Source organism: Naegleria gruberi (assembly GCF_000004985.1).
Source record: "Naegleria gruberi genomic scaffold NAEGRscaffold_29, whole genome shotgun sequence".
NCBI lineage: Eukaryota > Heterolobosea > Eutetramitea > Acrasida > Naegleriidae > Naegleria > Naegleria gruberi.
Genome location: NW_003163298.1, coordinates 296,270 through 314,186, shown reverse-complemented (window position 1 = coordinate 314,186; position 17,917 = coordinate 296,270). Strand labels below are relative to the sequence as shown.

General features: G+C 33.7%; 7 protein-coding genes across 7 annotated transcripts; 4 read left to right on the top strand and 3 right to left on the bottom strand.

Annotated features, from left to right (window-relative positions):
- Positions 1-130: 130 nt before the first annotated feature.
- On the top strand, positions 131-1,574 carry NAEGRDRAFT_49744 (uncharacterized protein; the record flags this gene model as incomplete). The annotated part of the gene is made up of 2 exons (XM_002676233.1): positions 131-754; positions 897-1,574. 2 exons carry the CDS (start codon positions 131-133, stop codon positions 1,572-1,574), a joined length of 1,302 nt encoding a protein of 433 aa, XP_002676279.1.
- Positions 1,575-1,640: 66 nt separating this feature from the next.
- NAEGRDRAFT_80052 (uncharacterized protein) lies at positions 1,641-5,466 on the bottom strand (the record flags this gene model as incomplete). The annotated part of the gene is made up of 1 exon (XM_002676156.1): positions 1,641-5,466. One exon carries the CDS (start codon positions 5,464-5,466, stop codon positions 1,738-1,740), a length of 3,729 nt encoding a protein of 1,242 aa, XP_002676202.1. The 3' UTR covers positions 1,641-1,737.
- A 2,614-nt stretch (positions 5,467-8,080) lies between these two features.
- On the top strand, positions 8,081-8,433 carry NAEGRDRAFT_34269 (uncharacterized protein; the record flags this gene model as incomplete). Its single annotated transcript, XM_002676232.1, has 2 exons — positions 8,081-8,176; positions 8,215-8,433. The coding sequence occupies 2 exons, from the start codon at positions 8,081-8,083 to the stop codon at positions 8,431-8,433; spliced, it is 315 nt and encodes a 104-aa protein (XP_002676278.1).
- Positions 8,434-8,596: 163 nt separating this feature from the next.
- On the top strand, positions 8,597-9,971 carry NAEGRDRAFT_68570 (uncharacterized protein; the record flags this gene model as incomplete). Its single annotated transcript, XM_002676231.1, has 2 exons — positions 8,597-9,243; positions 9,287-9,971. 2 exons carry the CDS (start codon positions 8,597-8,599, stop codon positions 9,969-9,971), a joined length of 1,332 nt encoding a protein of 443 aa, XP_002676277.1.
- A 558-nt stretch (positions 9,972-10,529) lies between these two features.
- NAEGRDRAFT_68569 (uncharacterized protein) lies at positions 10,530-11,684 on the top strand (the record flags this gene model as incomplete). Its single annotated transcript, XM_002676230.1, has 1 exon — positions 10,530-11,684. The coding sequence occupies one exon, from the start codon at positions 10,530-10,532 to the stop codon at positions 11,682-11,684; it is 1,155 nt and encodes a 384-aa protein (XP_002676276.1).
- A 2,554-nt stretch (positions 11,685-14,238) lies between these two features.
- On the bottom strand, positions 14,239-15,489 carry NAEGRDRAFT_758 (uncharacterized protein; the record flags this gene model as incomplete). Its single annotated transcript, XM_002676155.1, has 1 exon — positions 14,239-15,489. A coding segment is annotated over one exon (1,251 nt), but the record flags the coding sequence as incomplete, so codon positions are not given.
- A 1,315-nt stretch (positions 15,490-16,804) lies between these two features.
- On the bottom strand, positions 16,805-17,386 carry NAEGRDRAFT_68567 (uncharacterized protein; the record flags this gene model as incomplete). Its single annotated transcript, XM_002676154.1, has 3 exons — positions 16,805-17,034; positions 17,091-17,219; positions 17,260-17,386. 3 exons carry the CDS (start codon positions 17,384-17,386, stop codon positions 16,805-16,807), a joined length of 486 nt encoding a protein of 161 aa, XP_002676200.1.
- Between the last annotated feature and the right edge of the window lie 531 nt (positions 17,387-17,917).

The window sequence follows — 17,917 nt, the reverse complement described above, 5'->3', positions numbered from 1 at the left end:
ATTTAGAATTATTATTTTGTAGAACTTGTGATAGTATTAGAATATTTGATTAGATTATCTTTTAATCTTCCAGTCTTATTATCGTTTATTAATACATCCAATACTATTCAAGATACATTCCTTTTAAAAAATGTCTTCATCATTGTCTCATTCAACCTCCAAAGAATTAGAATCGGAACATGATTTACTTCAGGTACCCTTTGAAATGCTAAACTTTGAGTTTAGATCATCACAAAAATCGGTTGAGAAGGATTTATCAATATTAGAAAAGGCCATGAAGGAAATGCTTCAAAAGGCTTCAAAACAAAACCTCTCCATTCAAGATCAAACTAATTTTCTCGATAAGGTTGTAACCAAGTTGAGAGGAGTTAAGAGAAAGTTGGAAGAAACCAACATTGAAGAAACACAATTATTGAATACGTGCAAGGATCGTATCGATCACCTCAATGAATATCCACTCATTGATGGAGCCATATCAAGAAGAAAGTCTACCTCCAATATTGATGATAATCAGTATCGTACTCTTTCCAATTGGAGAAGGGTGAGAGTGAGTAGAGTGTTGGTAGATTATCTTCTTCGATTTGGACATTATGAAACTGCTCTAGCCTTGGCTGATTCGGAAAAGATTAAGCACTTGGTAAATACTCAAGTGTTTATTCAAATTAGAGGAATTATTGAGGGTTTGAAAAATAATGATTGTGGTCCAGCTCTTAAGTGGTGCTCGGAGAACAGATCAAGATTGAGAAAGATATCAGTAAGTTGGATTTAATTTACTTGAATTGCTTTAATTATTCTAATAATTGTGTGAATGACTATTTTGTGTAATAATTATTTATATGTTTACATTTGCATCAATATGTTGACTTATTATGTAACAATTTATTGGAAAAATTCAGAGCAATATAGAGTTTGATCTTAGAGTTCAGGAATTTATTGAATTATCAAAGCAAGATAAGAAAATGGAAGCTGTTATTCATGCAAGAAAATACCTAACTAATCCTATTGTAGATAAGGGTAATTCATCAGCAGCAACAACAACAAATGAAGACGATAACTCTTGTAAAATAACACCTGAACAAACTAATACTGTAAAGAAAATTATGGCTGCTCTTGCATTTGGACCAAAAACTCTAATGGCAGGATATAAGGAATTGTACGATGATAAGAGATGGGATGAATTGGTGGAAGAGTTCAATAAGGAGAATTACAAACTTTATGGAATGACTGAGGAGGCCACCCTTTTCAAACTTCTTAAAGCTGGACTTTCTGCACTCAAGACCCCTTATTCATACGATGAGAATTCGATCAATGTTAACGACCCACTGTCACATCCACTATTCAAAGAGCTTGCAAAGGATTTACCATTCGCTCACCATCACCACTCCAAACTTGTTTGTTCAATTTGTGGAGATATAATGGATCACTTAAATCCGCCTCTTGTATTCCCAAATGGAAATGTATACAGTCAAAAAGGAGTGGCAGAAAATATGGCAAAGAATAATGGAACATTTGTTGATCCAAGAGATGGAAAATCATTCCAAGAAGAGGACGGCAAGAAGTTGTTCATCATGTAAATATTGTAAATAATGTAATCTGATAAGCTCAATAAGACTCTTTGAGAGGAAATTAACAAGTTAAATGTACAAATCACGCTTTATTTTGAAAAAATTTGAGAATAAACGACGTATTCTTACCACACAACATTCTCAACATTGACACTCACTAAAAACCATCATATTATTGTGAGGCAACACTAGAGTTGGAACATCTCATCAAAAGTTCTCTATCAGATGCACAGACAGAAAGCCCTTTCAATGTTACATTCTTAAGCTCAGGTGAAGCTTCAGCAAATACAACAGAATTTAAAGCTTGACAATCATTGAGTTTGAGGGTAATAAGCTTTGGACATTTTAATCTCATTCTTTCCAAGTATTGACAATGAGAAATATGTAAAGTAGATAAATTGGCATGATTAATAAATGGACGAGCAAGACCGCAAGCACTTAATCTTGCCTTTTCAAGAGTTTGGCACTTGCTTAACATGGATGCTAAACACATATCAGATAAACGTGGGCATCTTGAAAATCCAAGAATCTTCATATCTTGATTTGGTCCACTAAATTGAACAGAGGAGAATTGTTCACAATCCTTAACTTTAAGCTCAGTCACACGGCATTCTTGTGGGCATTGAATAGTACAGAGAGCTTGACATTTTTCAACAAGGATTGTTTGAATGGTTTGAGAAAGAGTGAGAGAGGAAAGTTTGGAACATCCACTAACACTCAAACTCTTAGTTGGTAAATCACAAGAGAGTTTGGTCATTCCCTTGCATTCAGTAATTTCAATATTATCAATATTTTGTCCAGTAATGTTGGTGCTCAACTTTTCAATCTTGATGTTATCACAATGTTGGAAGGAGAGAACAGACAAATTACCTCTAATATTAATCTTTGGATTGACAAGATTATTACATGAGGTAAATCTAACGAGCTTGAGGTTATCAAGATTCAATTGAGGAGCTCTAAGGGCCTTACACTTATCGAAAACAATAGCTTGAATGTTTTCGGTTTGGGAAAGACTCTTTGTAAGATTAGCTTCGTTCAAGTTTGGACATTCAGAGAGTAAAATTTCAGAGAGGGTTGCTGATTGAGCATTAAAGTGAGAAAACTTTGTGCAAGAAACAATCAACAACTTTTTCAAATATTCAGAAGTAATGGTTGGAACTTCTAATTGGGCACATTCTCTGAAATGGAGATCGACAAGTTGTGGAAGCTTGAGATGTGGTGACTTGAGCATACTACAATTAACCAACTCTACAAACTTGATATTTGGACTGAAGGCAGAGAGGTTATCAAATGTAGAATCTTCAACATTTGGACAATTTCTAATGAATAACTTGTTAAGATTTTCACTCTTCAAGTTTAAATACTTGAGGAGATGACAATCTGAGATTTGGATACCTTTAAGTACAGATGATTGAATGTTGACATTCCACAAACGTTGGCAATTGGAAATGACAAGAGCTTGAAGGTTTGGCAAATTGTTGCACAAAACTCCAAGTGATACATCATTCAATGATACACTATTGGAAATGCTCAACATACTAATATTTGGACACTTGCTAATAATATTGGATACAAGATGATCATCAAATAAGAGGAAGACACTTCCTAGGGCTAACTTTTCAAGCTTTGGACATGGTCCAGTTTCCAATCTTCTGAGTTGATGAAGGTTGGAAACATTGAGTGAATCCAAAGACTTGCACTTGACTGCAATTTGTTCGAGTGAGAGAATCTTTTGCAAGTTCAAAGATTGGATATGATCACTTTCAACAAATAAATGTTTGAGCTTTGGAGTAGCTGATTGAGGAAGAGCAAACATTTGTAAATTTTCCAACTTTGGACTCTTGAGAATCAACTTTTCAATGTTGGCACACAAATCAACGCTCATAGATCTAAGATTACTACATAAAACTTCAAGGTTGATAATGTCGTTACACATGAGAATAATAATCTTTCTCATAATATCAGAATTGAAAGTAACAGTCTTGTTTGTTTCTCCTGATTGGCAATCAAAGAGTTCAAACTCTCTCAACTTTGGCAATGAATTTATCAATTGTGAAAGGTTCACATATGCAATGTTACTACTTCTGAATTTTAGTTCATCAACAAGTAAGGAGTTAGAAATTTGAAGACCAGTCAAGCTCTTGCATTGGTCAATAGATACTTTCTTCAAGTTGGTGCAATGATCAAAGGAAATGTTCAAAGTCTCACAACCAGTAATTTGGAAGGATTCTAAGGTGGTGCTAGAAATTGTTGTAGAGAAGATTTTGTTTGTAGCAGTCTTCTCAGGGCTCTCACAAATAATTGTAATATTACGAATGTAACGGAGCTCGGCAAAGATAACATCGAGGGTCTTATCAGTAATACAATCAAGACCTCTAATAAATAAAGTTTGGAGTCTTCTGCAACCCTTAATAAAGGTAGCGAAGGATGGAAGAGAAATATTTGAAACATCAATTCTCAATTCTTTTAAATGAGAACCATATTGGGATAATTCTACAAGTTCTTGATCTCCCAAAACAATGTTTCCATTGCTGAGAGCACTAATAGTGTTAATATGTTTGCTATTCTTTACAAGATGCAAGAGTGATTGCTGAGTCAAACCCAAACAATAGTCAAGTTCAATGGATTCAAGTCTCTTTGAAAGAATGGAAAATTCATTCAAACCTTGATCAGTTAACTTGTGATGAGTAGATACTTTAAGATAGCTCAAATATGGCATCTTGGCAATTTGCAATAGTACAGAATCAGAAATACTGTTTTCAATGTCTTCAGTATTGAATTGAATTCTGGAATTGTTATCAGCATTGATAGGAAATGCACCAGTATTAGAAACTGTGGAAATTGTAGAACACATTGGAAGAACCAATTTAGACAAGGATGGATAAACCTCTTTCAACTTTTCAAAAGTTTCAACAGAGAGGTTTGAACAAGAAGCAGGTAAAATGATTTCACCAAAAAGGTGAGGCATTCTGGATTTCTTTGGTGGGAGTAAAACTCCACCATTCTTATAGATACCTAATTGTTCTTGTTTTTGGAGAGAAAGACCATATTCATATTGTTGGACATTGTAAATAACTTCCTTTTGACCTAATCCTCCCAAAGATTCCATGAGCACAGTAGAACCTAATGCATAGGTCTTTCTCATGTCAGAAATCTTTAAAGTGGTAAAGTCTTCGAGGAAACCAACAACATCACTCATTGATTTGATCTTGAATGAACCATTAAAATCAATTCTCTTCCAAAGTGTACTGAACTTGGAGATTTGGTACCATCTCTTACAAACAGCCATCATTGCATGAATGATCATTGGTTGAGAAATGTATGACATTATGAATACCAAAATACCGTGAGGCATCATTTCGAAAGAGTTCCATTTCTTTGCAGAACGTGCAGAAGAAACATTAGCCAATGTTGTTACTTGTTCATTAGTAACGTTTGATGGAATAGTTGGTGAAGTTGGACTATTTGTATTGGCACTCTTTCTTCTTCTTCTAGCTGGGATAATGATTGATGGTAATTCTTCAGAAGTATCCATAATACAGGATGCCTTGCTTGGAATTGCACTCTTGTACAATCCTAAACATGATTTCTTATAAGCACCATTACTTTGGTCATCATCTGAGGAAGAATCATTATCAGATGATTCACAATCTTGCATAAAGACATTATCAATCAAGTTACGACCTGCAGGACAACATTCAGTCTGGTTGAGTGCTTTTTTGGCCTTCTTGAAAGATGGTTCATCTTTGTACTTGTTAACTTCATCAAAAATCTCCCAAGCTTTCAATTCCTTGTCTATTTCTTCTTTCTTTCTCTTTAGAGAGTGTTGTTCATTGAATTCCACATTAGTTTCTTGGTTATTTTCACTGGCAGGAGAGTTGGCAAGATATGATGGTAGCATTTCTTTTAATCTATTAATAAAGATGACAACTATTTTTAGGTGAATATATCTGGCGAGTAATAAGTAGTATTGAAAAAAGTTGTAGTCGTATCAATATATGTTATTATCAATAGTATCAATCACCAAAAAGTAGTCAATCCAAGTCCTCCTACAAAAAAAACCAAATAAAACCCGATATTCAAAGTTGAACGGAAGAAGATTGTGTCAAGCCGATAAAGCAAAAGAAGTAGTAGTAGCTATTAAAAATTACTAATACTCGTCTCGACGACAATCAAAAAGACACTAAAATATTATCGGATATGAGAAAAGCAGCTTTTCAAATACAATATAACCGATTTTTTTTTGCTTTCGGAGGTTGTTTTCGTTTTGAATCATCTTTGAAGCTTGGAATGTGCTGATGTGAGCAACAACGCAACAACAATGCAAAAAAAATCAAGCGCCAAAAGTGCAACCTTCACTATTTTGAAGGCTCATGTTTGATGCAACTCATGATGGCATTGAAACTTTACCGGATAATGTGATGTTGTGATGAAATGGTTGCTTATGAAAATATCAACATTGAATGTTGATGCCTGCTTTATAAATGGAAAGTTTGAAACATTCTGTGTAGAAGTGAATCATAATCATCCTTCCTCCATATCGAATATATTAACATATTGATCATTCAAGCAAGGAGAACACGTTTATTTACTTCCTTGATAATATTCAAACTACAGTTTTTCTCCTTTACTGTAGCTGATTATTTGTGGGCGTTATCTAAAAACTCCCTTCATAATGGTAAGTTATTAATTTGGTCATGGCCATGTTATGTCTTGCAGGATGCTTTCAAACGGTCCACTTGAAGTCAATTGAGGGCACTGTTTTGAATGTGCAATTTTCCTTACTGTTGTTGTGATGTGTGGGTTGCAAAGTGGATGGTTCAGCAAATTAACTATTTCCCTTAGTAACAAATGAAACCCTCAATGGGAATGTTGAAAAATCATCACAGAATCTATCGGAGATGAAGGACTTTGTTGAGAAAGGTTCAAGAAATTGAGAGTTACGCTAGTGAATATAGAACCAACTGATTGCGATAAAAGAGGAAGCTTCATGCGATAATCCTTGTTTGTTCGGAATGTTCCAAGCATCACAAAAATGGTTGCTATTTCTGTCAGAAATCATCTACAGTAGCGGTTCTAACAAATACTGTAGACACTTTTACTAGGTGTTACCTTTCTGATGGATTATACAATGAATGTTCTTTGATCATGAATATTGCAACATGGCTTCGAATGGATGATTACCGAATTCATATAGTAAGGATTTTGATAAGGATGGTGTTAATATTATGAATGGCTACGGCCATATCACGATTCATGCACCTCATCCCGTCCGATTTGAGAAGTTAAGCATCGTCGAGCCACATCAGTACTGAGGTTGGAGACAACTTGGGAACCTGTGGTGCTGTAGTCTTTTCATCTTTTAAACACCATTTTGAATGAAAACAGGAAGAACATTTTTCATAAATGGATTATCAAGGAGAAAAAGTTCACTCAAAAAAATGTCCAAATTGATTTCCATTTCTTCGCCAGAAGCAGCCAGATTGGATGGTAGATGTGTAATGTATTGTTTTAATAAGGGAACAGAACAAGATTTCCTTTCAAAAATTGAAACCATCCTACAATCGGAAGATGAGGCCACTCAAAGGAAATTATTCTCCATGGAATTGTTGTTGGATGAGGATACCCAAGAAACCAATGTTGTTGATATTGTTTGGATTAATGCTCCTCTGAGTGAGTCGGATAATCTACCAGAGTGTTTTGGTATTTCTGAACTTCTCGAACCAGCACTCTTATTGTATAGATATTTTTCAAAGAGAGTGTTCAAGTTTTTGTATAGAGGTACTTTTGAGATTGAACCAATATTGGGTTGGCTTGATAGAATCAGATCTGGAGAGGAGAAGGTATTTTACAAGAGCGAGAAGAGATCTCTAAACGATCAACTTGAAGGTTGGAAGAGTTTGAAGAAATTGGTTCACTCTGCATATGATGAATTGGTTTGGAAATCAAGTATGGATGTGTTAGTTGTCAATTATATTAATAATTGTGAGCCTTGTGATGATTTATTTCCAGTAATAGAATTTGTGGCTCAACTACTTGAAGAAGGTGGAGAGAAAATTCAAATTCTTTGCATGGACATTGAAAAGAATGATATGTCAGATGAATTTAATCTTCCTTATATTCCAGTTCTTCGGTTGTCTCGATCAGATTCAACCTTAAAAAGACAATTATTATCGTGTGGAGAAGAGGTTTTAACTGAAGAGCTACTCACATTCTTGCATTTGAATTGTGCCAATAATTTCCCAATAGACAAGTATATAGAACCATGTAGGGAGTTTGATAAATTCTACTCTTCAAAATTACAATCAAGAAAGATTGTTGCATCGGTGAGAGAACTTATAACGAGCTTAGAAGGAGAGGGAACAGAATCATGCATTGATTTTGTCAATACATTATCAAATAGCATTGAATTAAATATTGAGGAAGGATCTATTGAGAAAGTCATGACACTTGTTGGACAATTGAGAGAATCTAATGAATTGATAACATTAAAATTGGACTTGGAAACGAAAATCATGGGTAAGGCAGTTCCAATAACAGAAGAAAAGGATTTTAGGGCTATTTTCTCTTCAAAAGAAAATGCAATTATTTATTTTACAGCAACCTGGTGTGTAAGTAGTTATTCTAAATTGTGTACAAATCTAATTAGGGCCCTTGTAAAATGGTTTCTCCACAATTTGGAAAATTGTCCAATTTGAATTCAAAGTTCAAATTTTACAAACTGGATAATGATGAAATGTTGGACATTTTCAGAGAATGTAAAGTCACTTCCATTCCATATTTCAAAAAAGTGGTGGCAGGAGAAATTGTTGATGATTTGCTTACTGTAGATCCAGATATTCTTTCAAATTGGGTTTTAAAAGAATGAGCCAGAGATAAATAAACTCTCATATTATATTTTTAAGATATTAGGTAGATTAGATGGTTTTCTTGATGTTATGAAAATATAGAATATTATCGGAATTGATCATTAAAGAGAACTTTCTTTTTTTGCTAGATTTTCACTGTCATTGTAAAGTTTATTAAAAAAAATGGCAAGACGTAAACGTACTCTCGTAACATTAACCGAGCCGACTCCAATCATCATCAATGGACACGTAGTTCCTCTCACTCCATTCTACCTCTATTTTAGAAAAGCCCTTCTCGAATATGGCCACAAATTAAATGATGATCAAATTGATGAAATATTACAACTTGAAGCATCGGAGGTTTCTGACACTGCAGATCCTTCTAGGTACTACTTTTTCGGTTTGTGTGGTGATATTTACACAGAATGGAATTACTTTGAGGAGGATGAGGTAAGAAAATATCATGATCAATATGAAACAGTGTTGCATCGATTCTTTGAAAGAAACAAAGTTGTTAGAGCACAATGTGAGGAAATTCAATTGAGTGGAAAATGTGGTTTGAAATTGAATTTTGATGAATTTTCACATGTGTGTGAATTTTTAGATGGTTCTTCGATGGTCAATTTGGCAGTAACTTGTAAACAGTTTGATTTTCATTACGAAAAACTCATTATAACACTCTTGAGTTCTAATCAATTTGTGGAATATTTCAAAAGAAAGAGAATTGAACCAAGATTGAGCTTATTACTGAGTGAAAAGCTGTCACCTGAATTGAAACAATTCAAAGATTCTCTTGATATCAAGATGATAATTGATTTTAAAGTATTAGAGTAAGTTTCATATTTTTTTATGATTACTGAGATGAAACTCTAGACGTCAACCTGGAGGAAACTATGACGATTTTATTATTCGACAAGTCGTCCAGCTCAATTCCAAAGAAACCTCAATATTCAAATCCAAAATTAGAAATTATGATGGATGGATCTATGATGATGATATTATTATTTCAATCGAAAAGGATCCCATTATTTTGAGAGATTTCATTCATTCTATTTGTAAGATGATTTCTAATACTGAGCCATCCCTTCCCTTAATATTCAAACCCCAATTGACTCATCAATATATTTGCACTTCAAAAGATGATGCTTCCGAACCAGATGATCCAACAGATTTTTCACAAGTTGAAATTTCAATTTACAACAAGTCTGAAAAATTCTTTGATTTTGTAAAAGTTTCCACCAATAATGGAAGTTTAAACGTTTTACCATTTAAAAATTCAAAGAGTATTTCCAATTTGATAGAGAACACGAATAGATTTTGTAAAGTAGTCTCATTATCTGAGGCAGCAGACCAATATATCGACCGAAACGAACCTAATTTATTTCGTGCTAAAAAGAAACCACTGCACAAGTGTAGAGGTCTTTCAAATAATTCCAATTTTGCAGAAGATGAAGACGAGGAAGATGAGGAAGAAGAAGATGAAGAAGATGATAAAAAAATTGATTTAGAAAAGGCAAATGAGGCAATGTGGAACAGATTCTTCAAACAACTTGCTTAATTGACTCATTCTATCTGGACTAATTCTATCACTCCAAATTAATTGTAAAGTACATGAGAAATATAAAACTTGAATTAATTATGTAATTTCTTTTTAATAAAAAAAATGAAATCTTTTAAAGAAGGAATGAACAGTCATACAACCACGACTATGAATATTTCCAATTCATCACCAATTAAAACATCATCATATAGGATCACTTCGAAACGGCATGTTTCTACTCCTTCCGCAGCATTGATTAAACGACAAGACGGAATAAGGCGATCATCAAATTCTGTTTCTGTTTCTGCTTCTCGTTGTATTGCCTCACAATTTGCTAGGCTTCCCTCCGATTGTGTCTTGTATATTTTGGAATTTTGTGGGAATGTAATAATTAATTCGACGCTTTGTATTGATGAGTTTAATGATGAATCTGTAATTGATTGGAAATTGTTTATTAAGGATTGGTTTGGAAGATTTCTCTCCGATGGAAGAATTAAATTTATATTTAAATTTGGACTTGTTAATGAGTGTAGGAAGAATTCCAATATGGCGAGAGTTAAATTTTTGTTATGGAAAATGAAAAGTTTGAATAGTTCTAATATTCCATATTGGGAAACTCAACTGTTGAATCAAATTACTAAAATTTCGGATAAAAAGCTGATATTTCAGAAAAAGTGTGAAGTTTGTGATGGTGATAGCTTTGATAGATCCAAGTTAACTAAGGAAAGAAAAATTGAACAAAAGTTCGTGAATGCATATTGCCACAAGATTGAGAAATTATCAGCAAAATCAAAGAGGAATCAAGATCTTTTTAATTCTATCAAGGTTGTAAATTTTGAGGATGTGCCAAGAAATCTAGAATTATTGAAACCTATTTTAAAATTATTTCCTAATGTGGAACATTTAAGACTGGTGGATATCTTTTGTTTTGGTATGGATAAAATTAAACTTGATCAAATTTATGATAAATGCACTAAATTGGAATTGAGGAGTAAATATGAATGTGGGAGTACCTTAGACAATATTCAGCATTTCCCCAATTTAGAATATTTAAGTTTTTATGGAGGATTGACTTTGGAAAAAGCAGACAGTTTGAAACAATTGAAAAATTTAACAACACTACAAATTCTGGATGCCAAACATGATAACCATAATGATTCCATGGTTGATGTATGTGCCTCTCTTTCTGAATTTCCAAAATTGAAAACATTAATCATTGATACTAACAGATCTGATATGGAATCCATAATTCAATTATCAAATTCTAAAACTCTGAGCAGAGTGAAACTACAAACTCTTTTGTTAGATGATTTTCAAATGATTCAAGGTTTCCCTGAACTCAAATCTTTGACATTCTCAGATTGCATTCCATTAATTCATCTTTCAAAGCTTGAGAAATTGGAATATTTTGAGTTTACGATACCAACTTATCCTGGACTGTCGAGAGTGAAATTTAGGTTTTTAAACTTGGGGTTGTTAACCAGTTTGACAACTCTCAAAGTAAATCAAATTGAGTGGGAATACATTTTTGGAGATAAGTTTAGAAAGGAGGTATGCAAGTTGGCAAAATTGACCACTTTGATAGTGGAATTGTATGGTGATTATGATTCCAATAATTGTCAATTTAAAGAATTTTACGAATGGTTAACAATCAATTTGAAACAATTTAATTGTTTTACTATTACCAAATATGATAAGAGTCAACATAAGAAAATTATTATTAAATTTTAATAATCCATTAATGAGAATAATGAATGATTGTTTCTTACTAAGGTTAAGAAACGAAGTAAGGATTTTGAAATGTCATTATTGTGAATTCATTTATTTCATATTTTATTAGTATGTATGGCTACGGCCATATCACGATGAATACACCTCATCCCGTCCTATTTGAGAAGTTAAGCATCGTCGAGCCACATCAGTACTGAGGTTGGAGACAACTTGGGAACCTGTGGTGCTGTAGTCTTTTTGTTTATTTGTTTTTTTCACTAGTTCACGTTTTACTTATCAATGCATCCCCCTTAATTGTTAGTCAAGTTTGCTTCTCACATTCTTTCCAAGTTCTGATTGAACTGCTCCATCATAAATATTGATTATTAAGATTCGCTACATGTTCAATATCAATAGTCGAACAAGGCATTAAAATTTATTAAAATACCACAAACATTTTGCCATTCTTCACTCCACAACCAACAGAATAAATACTCTGTTCCTTATGCAATTCTCAAAACCATCTTTCTCGGCCAATTGGCTTTGATCGAGTGTAGTATCTTTTCTTTTCAGTTTAATAGCTGAAAGCAGCTCACGGGTTGCATCTACTATTAACTCAATTTTTTGTAGGGATCAGGGTTTGAGCTTAATTGCTCACTTTGATTTGGTTTCAATCAGACATTGCACAAACCGTCAGATTAGGAGCCACCTAACTCTTTTAATTAATTGAAAAATCATTGCACAAAGAAATCTCAATCAGAGTAAAATTGAGTATTTGTCAAATTCCGAGCATGTATGATGACAAATTTTATGGCTAGCTAACCTGGTAATAAGTATTTCAATTTAACATTCGGAATATTTCACTTTTTGAAAATCCAGAAAACTCAGACATATTGCAACTTTATCTTTTCTTAAAACTTTATAAATTTTCGCCCAATTTCTTCTTGAGACTCTGGACTAGGTATAGAGCTTGTTTTTCAAGATAGTTTTGGTTTAGATTTTTGTTAGGAACTAATTCTCTGCACTGTATGCTTTCTGATCTAGAAAGAACTTCAATGATTTTCTGAATGTGGTTGTCTTGGAGTTTGTTTATGCTTTTTAGAAATTCCGTATCTGATTTGAAGAGAGTTTTCAAAATCAATAACATTTCGTTTTCTTCGGTTGATGTTCTCTCATTCAGTATTTGTTTCCACTTAGTGTAGCTAACCATTTCCATTGGTTTCTTGTTTAGCAATTTCGCTAGAGTTGTGGCAGCGATGCCAAGTAAATTATCAATTTGAATTTCATATTGAGAAAGATTAGCCACCTCATAAATCAAATAGTTTGGATTGGATTGTAAAGTACCAATGAATACATTCTCATTCTGTGTCAATTCCACAATCACTCTTGAAATAATATCCACAGGAATGACATTGAGAGATTTTTTGGTTTGTGGGAAGCAACCCAATTCGAAACATCCCAGAATCAACCTATTGACCCAGTCCTCTAAATTCGAAACTCCATTCTCAGTATCACTTCCAATCATTCCTGGTCTAAAGATGGCACCGGGATATCCCAATAACCTTGCTTGTTGAATGTATTGTTCTGCAATAAATTTGGTGCTGTTATACCCAGCTGCTTTTTCAATAATTGGTTTCAGTTGACCAATGACTTGATCGACATGATTGCTAATCATTTCTTTAGTTTCCTGAGGGTTATCATTAACTTGAGATTTTCTGGTTGGTAGATCAAATTCTGACAACGCAGATTGTACAACACCAACAGTTGAAACGAGAATAATTGGTGTTAAGGAATCTCCATCATTTTGGATATTCAATTTTGATGACAGGCAAGCAAGTTTCAATAAATAGTACGTAGATCCAGCATTGGAAGAGAATAATTGAGAGTACGACATGACTGAGTTGACATATGCTCCATTGTGGTAAATAATGTCAACATCTCCAGCCAATTTGTTGAATTCCTCATGAGAGAGACCTAAATTCTCATCCTGTAAATTTCCCCTAATGACAGATATTCTCCTTTCATAAGTATCTTTCCAGATATTGAATTTTACAAGATGTTTCTTCAATCTAGTGAATAAACTGTGTTGCTGATTCTTTTCTCTTATCAAACAATAGATTTTCACATGCTCCTGAGCTGTTTGTAAATTCTCCAATAAATCTCTCAATAGGAAGGCACCTAAAAATCCAGTTGAGCCAGTCAGAAGAATACCCTTCTTTAGGTTTGATATCTTATTGAATTTCTGCTTTCCTTTTGAAGTAATGTCAGTAATTTCATCGAGAAGTTCTTGTGGTAAGAGAATATCCTTTTTCCAGTCATACGATTGCTGATTAGTTTGGCCTTTTGTGACAAAGTTTGAAACTCTACTCACTACACTTTCCACATTCCTATCCGTTTGAGAAAATATCAATGAAAGTGGAATGTCAATGTTGAATTTTTGTTTCATAATTCCAGAAAATTTAACTGCATGAAGACTGTCAATAATTTTCATATTTCCATCTGCAGATTCCTCTGAGCCTGATGAGGAGTTCACTAACAATTCACGAATCAAATCTTCGTCCAACTTTCTCTTGTAATTTCTATCTACATGCTCATAGAGTGTCTCCAATTGTTCCTTATATTTCATTTCACATCCAAATCTCTTAACCTTCATAGAGGAGGTTAGTAAATCATTTTTCTCACTAAAAGGTTCAAATTCAATGATAAAATCTTTTGGAACTTCGTAAGACAAAAGTGAACAATTTACAGCAACTTTCTCAATCTCTTCACATAGAGCTTTCTTGATCAGCTCATTATTTGCCAATACTTCTTTCTCTTCTTCATTTAGGAGATGGTGATCGGCTGATGGTTTGATAATTCCTTCCTTAATTGCAAACTGTTTTAAAACTGTTTTGTTGGGAACAATGACACCAACCAAGTAGCTCTTTGTCACATTGCCATAAATAAAAGCTTGGAAAATAAATTTAGAGGTAGTGAGAGCATCTTCAATCTTGGCAGGTGCTATGAATTCACCCTGACTCAATTTGAAAATATTCTTCAGTCTGTCAATAATTCTGATTTGATTTGGTCCTAATTCTTCAACAATATCGTTGGTGTGTAACCATCCATTTTCATCCAGTGCATTATTAGTGAGCTCTTCATTCTTATAATATCCAATAAACATGTAATTTGTCTTGACACAAAGTTCTCCTCTCGGATAAGGTTTGTCTGTTGTGAAATAGCTCAATTCAGGAACATCAATCAACTTGTATTCGACATTAGTGTTGAGTCGATTGTTATTCATAATTCCTCCAGCTTCAGACATTCCAAAACCATCTGTTACTTTACACTGGAAACATTTTGCCAAAAATTCTCTTAATTGTGGGCTAGAAGAAGCCCCTCCAAGAATAATTGATTGAACACGCCCACCAAGCATGTATTGAAAGTCAAGCATGGTTCTTTCCTCAAGTTCCTTCTCAGTTTTTGGTTTCCCAGTTTCAGTGGAAGAAAGCCAACGAATTCTTTCCAATTCGACTACTTTCTTAAACTCATCGTACAGCACATTGAATAATCTTGGAGTGGATGCAATTACAACTGGTTTGCAGTTTTGAATATCCTCAAAGATGTGAACAAATTCTCTAGTAAATATTCCAACTCTGGCTCCATTACACATGGCCAATAGGGTGTATTTTCTATCACTCATGTGAGCGAGTGGACAAAAAGAGAAACGAACTTTAGGATCTTTTATCCTTAAACTGAGTACTTCCTTTCTCAAAGCTCTATCACTCATCATGATTCCTTTTGGAATACCAGTGGATCCACTTGTGAAAACAAGAGTCACTAGATCCTCCTCATTATCCAACCTATTTAGAATAAATTCTTCATGTTCCACTCCAATCCACATCTTTCTAGGATCGTACTTGTCCTGAGGTGGAGTCACAAGGATTGTCTCGTGATTTTCATAATGTTCTGGATATGGATTCGTTCTTGGTTTGTTCTTTTCATTCAAATATTCACACAATATTGATTTTCCAGCGTCAATAATGTCATTCATTGGAATAATTTCAATTTCTTGTGTTCCTCTTTGATTGGTAAATTTTCCTCTTGATTTTGATTCTGTATCATCCATTACAATAATATATTTCACAATATCCAACTCTTTGGTAATTCTAATGAATAAATCTAACATTTCTTCAGTACAAATAGCAACTTGACTCTCTGTCAGTTCAATGCAATATTTCGTCTCCTCAAATGATTGAGCAAAATGAATGGGGGCAATCACAAACCCCCTAAAGAAACAAGCATAATCACTCAAATACCAATACAAATTATTCTTTCCACATATTGATACAAATTGTCTCTTTCCCACTCGTATTAATGGTTTCAAAATCTGATCTAATCCAATACTGATGCAACAAATCAAATGAAATACCTGTTCATAGGTTTGAAAATGATAGGGACCATCATCTTGTTTCAACAATCCAAAGCAAGGATTGAGTGAATATTCAACAAATGATCTAAACAGAGAACTATTAAACCGATCGGAACTTTTAATTCGTCCTTTCATTTCAGAATAGTGATACTTGGTTGGTACAATAAATTCCAAATCCCTACAGAACATGTCCAATATTTTGTTATTTTCCGTGTTATTCCCAACATCATCATCACCATCATCATCAAGAGAATTAAATTGTGAATTTGTATTATGTTGCTTTCTCTTCTGATACTGTTCCCAACACCAGTGATAACAATTTTCACACAAGTCAAAGTCCTTTTCATCAGTATTGACGTATCGGATTGTTCCCCTATCGATGAATCCTTGGCACTTGTTGCAAATCCAACGAGGTGCAGTTTGGTGTTGGTCAATTATCATTTTTTTTAACAAACTGTCAGTTCAATCTCCAAGTTTACAAACCATTAAAATTACTAGTTCAGGAGGCAAGTTTTTTTCTTTGACTTGGAAGGATCAGCAGTACACAGCTCAATATATTTAGAGTCAAACTTGGCGACATTTTCCAAAAGATTCCACCACTTTCTTCTCAAATATTCATAAATATACATTTGAATACATGCATCAAATATTAGTGAAATATTTTCGCCTGTCTTGGCACTGCATTCAACAGTGAAAACATTTTCAAGATTATTTTTCTTAATAATTCTGTTCATTTCCGATCTGAACTGTCATTGATATCATTCTCAATAAGATCCATCTTATTTAACACAACAATGATTGGTGTGTAGGGCCCATCCTTAGAATTATTTAAATCTTGAATGTTTTCTTCTATATAATTCATTGAATTTTTGATGGTTGCTGAGCAGACACCCAGATAACAATCACATTGACTCAGATATCCATTTCTAATGCTGTGTGAGTTGTGTTCCATTTGGCCAGCTATCCGTATATGGAGTTTCGAGAATTGTTAAAAAGAAATATTTCAATTCACGTACCCACACCAAGAATATCGAGATTAGTTGTTGAATTTCCAAATTTTACAGATTTCAAATGAAAATCCTCAACAGTTGGATCCCATTCTTTAAATTCACCTTCTATGAAACGTAGAATTATACTGGACTTTCCTTTTCAATATTAGAAACAATTAATTTCAAATAAACTAACCCACTGCTTCATCACCAAATACTACAATTCTCAAATAATCTCTAAATGTCTTTCTTATCTTTTCGTGTTTTATCATAATCGGAGCAATATAACGAATTAAAAGAATCTTTCTCTTTAATTCGTCCATTTCTACCAATTTCTCTTTCATTATTCGAAATTTAGGATCCTGTTTCTCCTCTTCATCAACACAATATTGTTCAAAAATTCCACTCCAAAAATCATCAAAATATTCCTTTAATTTGCTATTAATTATTGAACTGATCGATTGAAAATTGGTCATAAATTTAATTTCTTGATTGATGGAAATTGTTGTTTTTTCCTTCCGAGAAGAATCAGCTGATTCTCCACATGTGCCTATTACATGATACGATAATATGATCCGAAGAATTTCTTGTGGAAGAGATGCAAGATTGTGTTTTGCCATTTTTTTATAAAGAAAATATAGGTCAATAGTATCAAATGATTCTTCCTCAATTACTCCACCACAATCTCCCACACTTAAACCAAGACCTCCATCCAAACAAAAAAGCTTCCAAGGCACGAATTGATACTCTCTTAAGGTCCACTGAGAGATGGACGATGTTGACAGTAAGAGACTTGCATTTGAAAATGTTACCATTCTGATTTGGTGCAACAAATATTTGAAACAGACCATTCG